We start from the raw sequence: 10,183 nt of genomic DNA, 5'->3' as shown, positions 1-10,183 counted from the left end.
GAGCAACACTGTCTATGCTGTCAAGTGCAGTGAGGAGTGTACAGACTTGTACATCGGTGAGACCAAACAGCCCCTCAACAAACGCATGGTGCAGCATAGAAGAGTGAACCCTCCCCAGTCAAGATTCAGCAGTTTACACTCACCTACAGGACAAGAAACACAGCTTTGAGGATCATAATGTACACATTTCAGATAGAGAAGACAGATGGGTTAAACGAGGCATTAAGGAGGCCAAATACAGTACATCAAACTGGAGCACAATACCGACAATACCATCTTTACCTCTGCAATATTATATATAACAGGATCATTACACTATTACCTGCAAATTATTATTACATTAATGGTTTATTACATTAATGGAAGTTATGCTTACAGTTGTAACATCTCTCCTGTTAGTTGTAGTTGTCATCTCTCCTGTTAGTTGTAGTTTAACTACTTTTAGGAAAGAAGTTGAGGCAAGAACAAATTAAGTTGAAATAAAGGCTTGAATTACTTTCTCACAAAGTCTCAAAAGAAAAAAAGAAGGAATAACTTGATTGTAATATACCTCTCAACTGGTAGAAATAAGAGAGAACACTTTGAACATAATTCTTATCATTTCTAGCAGCCAGTTTAATATTAGTTGTAATGTTGACAAAAGTTTCAAGAGTTGGAGTTTGGATTGCCCAAATATAACAACTGCACATTTTTCATCATTAAATTGAAGACACCTTTTAAAAAAAGAGTTTACAAAGTGCTTTAACAAGCCAACAAAAGCAAACATTCAAAACAAGTCCATTCATTCATTCCTTCATTCATCTATTGTGGTTACTTACTTATTCTTATTCAGGGTCAAGGGGAGTTGGAGCCTATCCCAGCATGCTTTGGGCAGAAGGCTCAAAATAAAGTAAAAATCAACAAGAAGATTAAAACGATGAAGAATAGATAAATTCCAAATCTACCATGTAACCAGTAGAGAGGAGCCAGAATTGGTTTTAATTGGCTTTTTGGCTTTTAACCAGTTAAAAGCTGCTGCATTTTCTACAAGCTGGAGATGTGAAAGAGAGTTTTGATTGATGCCAGAATCAAGAGTTACATTGTGAAAACATGAAGAGATAACAATATGAATGAACTCTGCACCACTTCACGGTTCGTCAAAGCTCAAGTCAGCATCAAAATCAGCTGGCAACTGGCTTCACATTGGCTGACCCATTAGCTGATTGCCTAGTTCATTATGAATCAAAGGTAGTTTTTTTTTCTTTTTCATTAAGCTGCAAAAGAGTTTGTAGAATCCAGCACTTGTCAGTGAGACATTCTTTGAGAGGCTATAGGCCCTTTGAGGACATGGGTTTCAGGGGTAGATATATCTGTGAGTCAGTCGCAATGCTGTGTTTCTGTATGATATGGCCAAGTAGGAGAATATACAGGGTAAACTGGATTGGCCCTATAATTGAACCATGAGGAACTCCACAAGTAATGTGTTTTGAAGAAGAGGAGTTTCCTATTGTTGAGAATGTTTTATATGAGAGGTATAAGCTGAAACCATTAAGTGTCCTTTGATGCCAACCCAGAATTTGAGAGTCAATTAAAATAACATGGTCTACAGTGTCAAAGGTACTGCACTATAATTGAACTTCCATCCAGTCCTGCTGCATTGGTTCTGCGTCTGCTGCATAAGAAGGTTGTTGGTTACTTAAATGAGGGCAGGCACTCTGCTATGCATTGTTCTAACACAGTTTGGAATTGCTCCAATAATGCTGTTTTGGCGTGTTAAAGCTAATAGTTGAGATAAAAAATAAAAAAACTTTCTCTAAAACCTTAGATAAAGTAGAAGCTTGGAGGTATGCCTGTACTGTAGTTACAGAGATTTAAGAGCTCTAGGCTTGGTTTTCTAAGGAGGGGTTGAACCATTGCATGCTTAAAAAGAGAAAGGAAAGTGCCAGTTTTGTTTGAAAAGCAAAGCAATCAAATACCAGGACCAATGGTCTGAAAGATTTCCTTCAGAAATTGTGTAGGAGCAACAGCATTGCGGCAAGTTGAGGATTGCATACAGTTTCTGCTAGAGACGAGAAATGGGTTCAAAATATACTGTACAAAGACTACAAGAATTTCAGATATGGCGCAGTCAAGGAGAGTGATCTGAAGCCTCTGTGCTCAACATTTTGATAACAAAAGTTAAAAACTTGTCTAGTGACAGAGTCTCTCATATTGAACAGAACCCTTGGATTATAACAATTCTTAGATATGCGCGCAGTGAGGAAAAGCTGCACCAGAATCTTTAAGCACCTTTTGATATTTCCTCATGAGGTCTTTCAAAATGTCATAAAAGACTTGTAATCTATTTGCTTTCCACTTTCATTTGGCTCTCCTACACTCTCTTTAAAGCACAAGTAGAGCCATGGCAACTCTAACATTTAATTTCTTATCCTTATACGGAACAACAGAGTCAATCATGGTCAGGCAGGTATTATTAAAAAGAGAGACTAGCTCCTCAGTGTTGGCTTGCAAATCTGTAGCAGTTCACAGCAAAACAGCTGCCATAAAAGCCTCTGAAAATGTACTAGCTGAAGTAGAGCTAAAACACAAGAGCAGACAGGTGCATTATTTGTAGGGGGGAGGTAGAAATGCATTTGAATACAATATGTGGATTGCATTTGTGGTCAGAGACATATCTTTAGTCTCAACATTACTTGGTGTAAAACCAGAAGACAGCAAGTAGTCAAGGAGGTGCCGCTTAATATGCAGGTGCATGCACAGATTGAACAAGATTAAAAGATTCAATAAGGTTCATAAAATTGATGAGTATCTGGGCTGGATAGCAAACATGGATGTTAAAATCATCTAGAATACGAATTCTATCATATTTGGCCATAAATGAGACAATAGTTGAATGACCTCATTGTTCAGCTTGGGTGGTCTACAGATAACTACTTAGTGTACTGATGTTGAGATGAACATGTATATTATAAAGACTGGAATCCAAGTACAGTTTTTTTTCCCTTTATTGTAACTTTGAGCCATTATTTTTCTGTTCAGAAAATAAAAAAAAAAAGGATGAGGACAAAAGTATACGCAGTAGTGACTAGAGCGATGAAAGGATGCGCCTACCCAGTATTTTTTTGTGGAGCTAGACCAAAGTCATATAGTTCCAACATCAAATAGCCAAAGGTAAATGGGTAGTGCACACAGATCTTCAGGACGAAGTTGACTAATCTCAATTTCACCAATTTATTTTGGCCATGTCAACAGCCATGCTAACGTTTTGGCCTAATGGCCTTCATCAGAGCATAGAGTATATCCAGTAGTTTCTGTGACATGCATTATGTTATCACAGGGAATGATTCCATATGAGTCTTTCTCAATGGGAGATAGTTGCACATTATTAACATTTTTCCTTGACTCACAATTTTTACCATTTTCAATTTACAATTTACCAGCAAAAAACACCAAAACTCCACCAATCATAATCCCAATTTTTGCTGCTGTAAAATCTAACATTTATGGTCACAATAAATACACAAAAACCTCTGTGAAATCCTGGAAGGATTGACTTGATTTCTTGATCAGTGTGACTCTGTGCTCACACCAAGTGGCCAAAACCACAGGTGAATTTTGAAGCCAATAAGGAAGTGTCAGCAGGCAGCAATTCCTCTAATGTCCGCTAAAGGCCGGCTCCAAGGAGACTCCAAACCAGTCCAACTCCATGCAAGTCAATGAGACCACAACCCAACTTCTCACTCAAAATGTAAAGTCAATAAAAATTTTTCGACAAGAGGTTATGGTCTCAGTAGTTAATTTCACTTTTTTCAAAATAATTGTCATTAACAGGATATAATGGATATAAAATGGGGTTGGTTTCCTAGTGATTGACAGGTCGCCTGTTCAGTGATCGACATGTCGCTGATTATGGGCCAATAGTAGGTGGCTCTGCAGACAACCGTCAGTCTCGCTTTGGCTGCTCCGGCTCCAAAAAATGGCAAAATGGTGGCTATCGTAAACCCAATCTTTTGGCCCTTCTGAAACCTGAACCTGAACCAGAAACTGCAACCTTTTCAGAAAACGGCCCATCAGAAACCTGACGTCACATTCACTACATCCATGTTTTTTTACAGTCACAGCCAGTTTAAAGCAGATGGGACTGATGCACAGCTAGTTTACTGTGCATGGAATATTGGACTCAATCACTTGCCTCCCAATCCAGTTGGAGGCCAATATGATTATTTCAAACATGTTTGATTTTCACGGCTTGAATCTGGAGGAATCTGTACTGTGACTGTAGGGCAATGACACAAATCTGATAACAAAGACTGGCGTTAGCCAATGAGGTTAGAGATTGCGAAGAAAAATTTTGCTGAATCATGGCTCTACAGTGGCATTCAGATTACCTCTTGTAGCCTAAACTCTGTTTTACCCTCTATTTTTCCTTGTCCATATAGACACAAGGATACAGATGCTACATTCTAATTCACAAACATTTTTAATGCTAAGCAAATCCAATTTGTCAGAAATGGCTTGCTATCACGTTTGAATTCTATAACTAAAGCTGCTGTAGGCAACTATGAAGAAATGAGCAAGGATTTCAAAGTATGCCAATGAAAGAGTGCCATTTCACAAGCATTGGGCAAACTTGATACATTCCAAACCTTTTATGCAAAATACAACTCTGGTAGCTCAATCTAGTTAACTAAATCATTATTTTTGTCAGCATAGATTAGCCATTGCAGTTATAAACACACATTACAATAATAATTCTGGGTGTGCCAGGTTCAATCTACGCAAGAGAGCGCTATTTTGTTAGTAATGGCCAAACTTAATAAATTCCAAGCCTTTTACAAAACAAAGCTCTGCTAGCTCAATCTAGTCATTACTGAAATATTTGCTGGCAAAAAATGCTATAGCTACATAACACCAGTTGACTGACTGACTTGAATGTGACTCCTTCCTGATGAACACGTCTTGTGCAGTGGGGTAAATAACTCACTTCCTTACACAAATTTATTCCAATCTCAGTATTCAGTCTGGATTATGGCTGTTTAAAATAATGTTACAATTCAAGCTCAAATTTCATGAGGGTCAAACTTGAAATCCCAAATTTTCCGCACTTTGTTGGGATTTTAAACATTTTGCAGTCTGACTAGCAATTTGACCATGCCAGAGTTCAACCAATATGGGTTTTTGAAGGCTAACATGATACTGATATATTTGGATTAAAGCTGTTAATAGCTGATATTTTGTGCCAATCTTCAGTATCTTTAAATTTAAGTTTTGTGATTTCCTCAGTAAGGTGTAAAACCCTCTGAAACAGTATTTAGACCATGGAACAGTAAAATTTTTCACTGAAATCCAAGATAATTCATGCATACTTGTGTTGAATTCAACCAAAATGTCACACTAAGTATTCAGGTTATGGGCTTCTCATGGTCTGTGCATGCGCCAAATGACAAACACGACATGAGGTGCACATTAGGTACAGTGTTAAAGAACAATTTAGATCAATCAAGCTGTGCCGGTATTGTGGCAGTGCGCCACAGATGAGCCTCTGTATGGGAAACACTGCATCGTCTCTCCCGTCTACAATAATAGTCCAGTCACAATCCTGGGACAGATAGTGTCCGACCTGACCCCTCAAATGATGGCAGTTCCAGACCCATGAATTGTCTAGACTGATATGAAAATGTGGGCGTGGCTGACAGTGATTAAGGGGCTGGATCCAGGATATAACTCTCACACTGAGGAGTTGAAGCAACATATGTAGGGACAGGTGGGTTGGGAAACATTAGGTTTGATGAAATACTATTAATTCCATGCCTAGGATGCAGAAAAGTGAGATGGGAGCAAATGGGATTAGGTAGTGAGAGATGTCTGAATATGGCATGCTGGATGACTCGGGATAGGAATCATACAAGGGACCTGGTAACTTGGAAGCTTTGAATAGGAAAGGAGCCCCTGATTGCTCTGAAAACTAAATGGAGGGACCTGGCTACTCTGGATCTGGAGTGGAGGGACCTGGAAACCATGGAATCTGGTGTGAGGGAGGGACTTAATTGTTCTGGAAATTTAGTGGAGGACTCTGAAAATTCTGGATATAGCTCAGGGGAGGGACCTGGGATCTCTGGGAGTAGGGTGAAGGAGGTGCCCGACATCTTTGGAAATTGGTTGGAGGAGTATGGAAACTCTGAAAGAGGGGAAAATGGGGATCTGCCTTCTCTGAGGAAAAGGAGGAGGAGAGCCCTGACATCTCTGCAAGAGGGAAATTGGAGCAATTCTTATTTGTGGAAAAGGGCACTTCTGACTTTCTTTAGTCAGCTCAGCAGAGAGGTCTGAGGTCTTGTCTTGCAAGTGGTGTCTAGCAAGTGGTGGCAAATCTTGAAGACGAGGTCAACTATTTTTAGTTTAAAGTGGAGGCTTTGTGCTTTCCACAAGAAGACGATGGCGATACATGATCTTCTTGAACTTCAAAACTCCTTGTTGCTTACATTTAAACTCTGAGTCTGACACACCTTCTTTATTCAGATGCTAATCATTCTTTTGTCCTCCATATGATGAATGTGAATATTCTTGTAGAGAGCCACATGTGATACTTTTCAGCTACAATAAGAATGTGCGCTAGCATTACAGGGGCCACAAAATCTTTCTTAGGCCTTTACCATTAGTAGATATAAATAATTTTCTTAGTTAACTTAGTGTTGTGTGGACTTACACTCAGTCTATGCACAACCTTCAAGCCCACTGATGACATGGGTATTGGAAGAGCTCCCTTTTGTAACGGGAGTCACATAACTAAGCTCATCAAAGTTATCAATGGTAAGAAGTGGAGTGGAAGGACAGACGTTGTCAGTGGTGAGAAGATGTTGGAGGTGGTGAATTCTTCAGTGAGTATAGAAGGAAGGAGTGGCTAAGTAGAAGTTCAGTTGTATCAAGAGCATGTGTACTTTTAATACCCCGATGGTCTTATGTATCCATTTAAGCTCTTCCTCAACTGCAGCAAGCTCTCATCATATCCTTCTTGTAATCTTCCATTCTTTGTGAAATGCACCTTTGTTTCTGAGTTCTTCAGTTAGTTTACCATTCTTATGATTTAAGCTTCTCAGCTCTTCCCATATCCCTTTGACTAAGAACTTTAAATTATTCCTCATGTGGCAAATCTGCTGCAATAGTTGTGAATCATTTTAGCTTGACAGAGGAGACTGGATTTCCTTCTTGTCCATGGACCACTCTAGCAAATAAGTAATAAAAATATGTAATTGCAGTATTCTGAATTGGTGTTCACAGCAGTACTTTAATTTCTTTCTCTTCTCTCTATGTCTCCCTCTCCTTTTCTCTTTCTCTCCTTCTCCTTCTATAGGTCCATTGCTGTGTGATGGACGACTGGCACACCTCCTCTTCCTTCTACTCCTCCTCTTGCAGGCTCCCCTGTTGTTCAGCTTTGGTGAGCGTACCTGCCCCAATAGCTGCCGCTGTGAGGGGAAGATTGTCCATTGTGAGTCAGCTGGCTTTTTAGATGTCCCAGAAAACATCTCAGTGGGCTGCCAGGGTCTCTCAATGCGCTACAATGACCTGCACACCCTGCTCCCTTATCAATTTGCTCACCTCAACCAGCTCCTCTGGATATACCTGGACCACAATCAGATTTCTGCCCTGGACAGCCGAGCTTTCCAGGGAGTCCGCAGGCTGAAAGAGCTAATCCTGAGTTCTAACAAGATCACGTCCCTTCACAACGCAACATTCCATGGGATTCCCAACCTTCGCAGTCTGGACTTGTCATACAACAAATTGGAGGTGCTGCAGCCAGGTCAGTTTCATGGCCTACGGAAGCTGCAAAACCTACACCTACGCTCGAATGGCCTCACCAACATCCCAATTCGAGCATTCCTGGAGTGTCGAAGTTTGGAGTTTCTGGATCTGGGCTACAATCGAATAAAGGCTCTAACCCGTACCACCTTCTTGGGGCTGCAGAAGCTGATGGAGCTACATCTGGAGCACAACCAGTTCTCAAGGATCAATTTTTTTCTGTTTCCACGCTTAGCCAACCTGAGGTCTCTCTACCTGCAGTGGAACCGCATCCGGGTTGTCAACCAGGGCCTTCCATGGACTTGGTACACATTGCAGAAATTGGATCTCTCTGGAAATGAAATCCAGACCCTGGACCCAGCTGTGTTTCACTGCCTGCCTAACCTTCAGATCCTAAACCTGGAATCCAACAAGCTGTCTAATGTGTCTCAGGAAGCTGTGTCAGCCTGGATCTCACTGACCTCCATCAGCCTGGCTGGGAACATGTGGGACTGTGGAATGGGTATATGCCCACTCGTGGCCTGGTTGAGGAATTTTCGGGGCAGTAAAGACACCACTATGATCTGCAGCAGCCCAAAGCGTCTTCAAGGAGAGAAAATCATGGAAGCCACAAGGAACCATGGTATTTGTGAGGAATCTGATTACTTTCAGACTGAAACATCCTCACCAATGCCAGAGCTCATTTCTGAAGCTACCCCTGACCCAACCTTTGCCCCTACTAGCGGCTCTCCATCCCTGTTACCAACCACCACCCTTGGTCCTCTCCCCCCATCCAGACCTCAACCCATTCCTTATCCTACCCTCCCAGGCCATGTGAGCAAGGACCCCAGAGACTCTGCTCCACGCACTCGACCCACTCTTAACAGCCTGTTGATCACGCCACCCCCAGAGATGGAGCACATGACTCTGCACAAAGTGGTGGTGGGCAGCGTGGCACTCTTCTTCACCATGTCTCTCATCCTGACCATTATCTATGTGCTGTGGCGGCGCTACCCAGATGCAGCCAGGTTGCTGCAGCAGCGATCCATGGTGGGGCGCAAGCGTCGTAAAAAGAGTCCAGAGCCAGAGCAGAACCTGAGCTCTCAGCTCCAAGAGTATTACATGAGCTACAACCCTGCTGCTACCCCGGAGGCATTGGAGGTGCTAGGCAATGGCACTGGTTCCTGCACTTGCACAATCTCTGGCTCCAGGGAGTGTGAGGTATGACCCACCGCATCTGCCTAAAAATAAAAACTCAAATCAAAATACAAAGGCTCAAGAGAGAGGTAAATCCTTTATCAAGCATGCACTGTAGACAGAGACTTTTGAATCAGAGTTAAGCACCCTTGTCTCTTGGTTTATAACATGCTTGACTTCAAATCTTAGAAGTTTCCAATTATTCAGGTTTTACTCTTAAATTAAACCACAGACTGGAAAACAGACATTACTGTCTAAACCAGGGGCAACGGTCCATAACTTTGGTTCAGAGGACAACATTAATACACTGACACGTTACTGAATTTTCTGTAATCTGTAGTTAATTGAGTATGGCTTTATTTACTCATTCAGTTTCCAAGAGCAATTATTCAATGAACTTTTCTCTGTTTTGCATCACAATATTTATCTATTTATTTGTGTATTTATTATGGTATATTCTCTTTTTGCAAAGCTACATTTTCCGTTTTTGCAAAAGCTGTTGATGATAAACCTACTTCAAGAGAGCCTGAATAATTGTGCAGTTTATATGCATCTCACAGATGTCCACTCTTCACAGCAGCATGGCATGGCTCACAAATGCTTTGAGGTTATCGTCAGATGTGTGACGTGTGTGTGTGTGTGTGTGTGACGTGTGTGTGTGTGTGTGTGTGTGTGTGTGTGTGTGTGTGCACCATGTGCATGTAGGTGTGCCTGTACAAACATGGATACTGAACCTTTGTGTGGAGTTTCTACAGAACATTTCATGTTCACTGGGAAAGTTTTTTTTTTTTTACTAATCCAAACCTGTCTCTTCTACCAACCTAGGAAGAACTCCCTTCAGGTTGTTGTAAGACATCACAACATCAATTTGTGCACAGCGTACATTGATTAAGTAGTATTGATCATAACATATAGGAGTTGCTTGAGAGGCCTTTAATGCAACTAAAAAAGTGGCACATATTAGCATGCTCATCATCTGCAAGGTTGAACACCCATTATAGGTTGCTATGGTTAGTTAGCTTTACTATCTTCATGATCCAGGTGTATGTACTGTATGTACACTGTAACTGGCCTTCTGCCTTTCAGTGCTAAATTGAGGCTTTTTGGAACAGTTCCTCAGTTGTTTGGGGAGATTTATGGTAATCTGTACAGAGGCGAGGCAATACGGGTAATCCCAAAGCTTATGATATGACTTAAATGCGGATCCCTCTGCTGTGATAAAGAGTATATTTAT

The 10,183-nt window shown here is 41.1% G+C and overlaps 1 protein-coding gene across 1 annotated transcript; it reads left to right on the top strand.

Annotated features, from left to right (window-relative positions):
- The first annotated feature begins 368 nt into the window (after positions 1-368).
- Positions 369-8,979, top strand: lrrtm4l1 (leucine rich repeat transmembrane neuronal 4 like 1). Its single transcript, XM_071530074.1, has 4 exons — positions 369-407; positions 2,954-2,965; positions 7,417-8,432; positions 8,520-8,979. The coding sequence occupies exons 1-4, from the start codon at positions 369-371 to the stop codon at positions 8,977-8,979; spliced, it is 1,527 nt and encodes a 508-aa protein (XP_071386175.1).
- The last annotated feature ends 1,204 nt before the right edge of the window (positions 8,980-10,183 follow it).

The sequence above is a fragment of the Centroberyx affinis genome, unplaced genomic scaffold (genome assembly GCF_046629955.1).
Source record: "Centroberyx affinis isolate AG114_WGS23_722 - 3 ecotype Tasmania unplaced genomic scaffold, CSIRO-AGI_Caff_v1 ptg001879l_1, whole genome shotgun sequence".
Lineage (NCBI taxonomy): Eukaryota > Metazoa > Chordata > Actinopteri > Beryciformes > Berycidae > Centroberyx > Centroberyx affinis.
The sequence above is the reverse complement of the archived record's forward strand: the minus strand, read 5'-3'. Positions and strand labels throughout refer to the sequence as shown.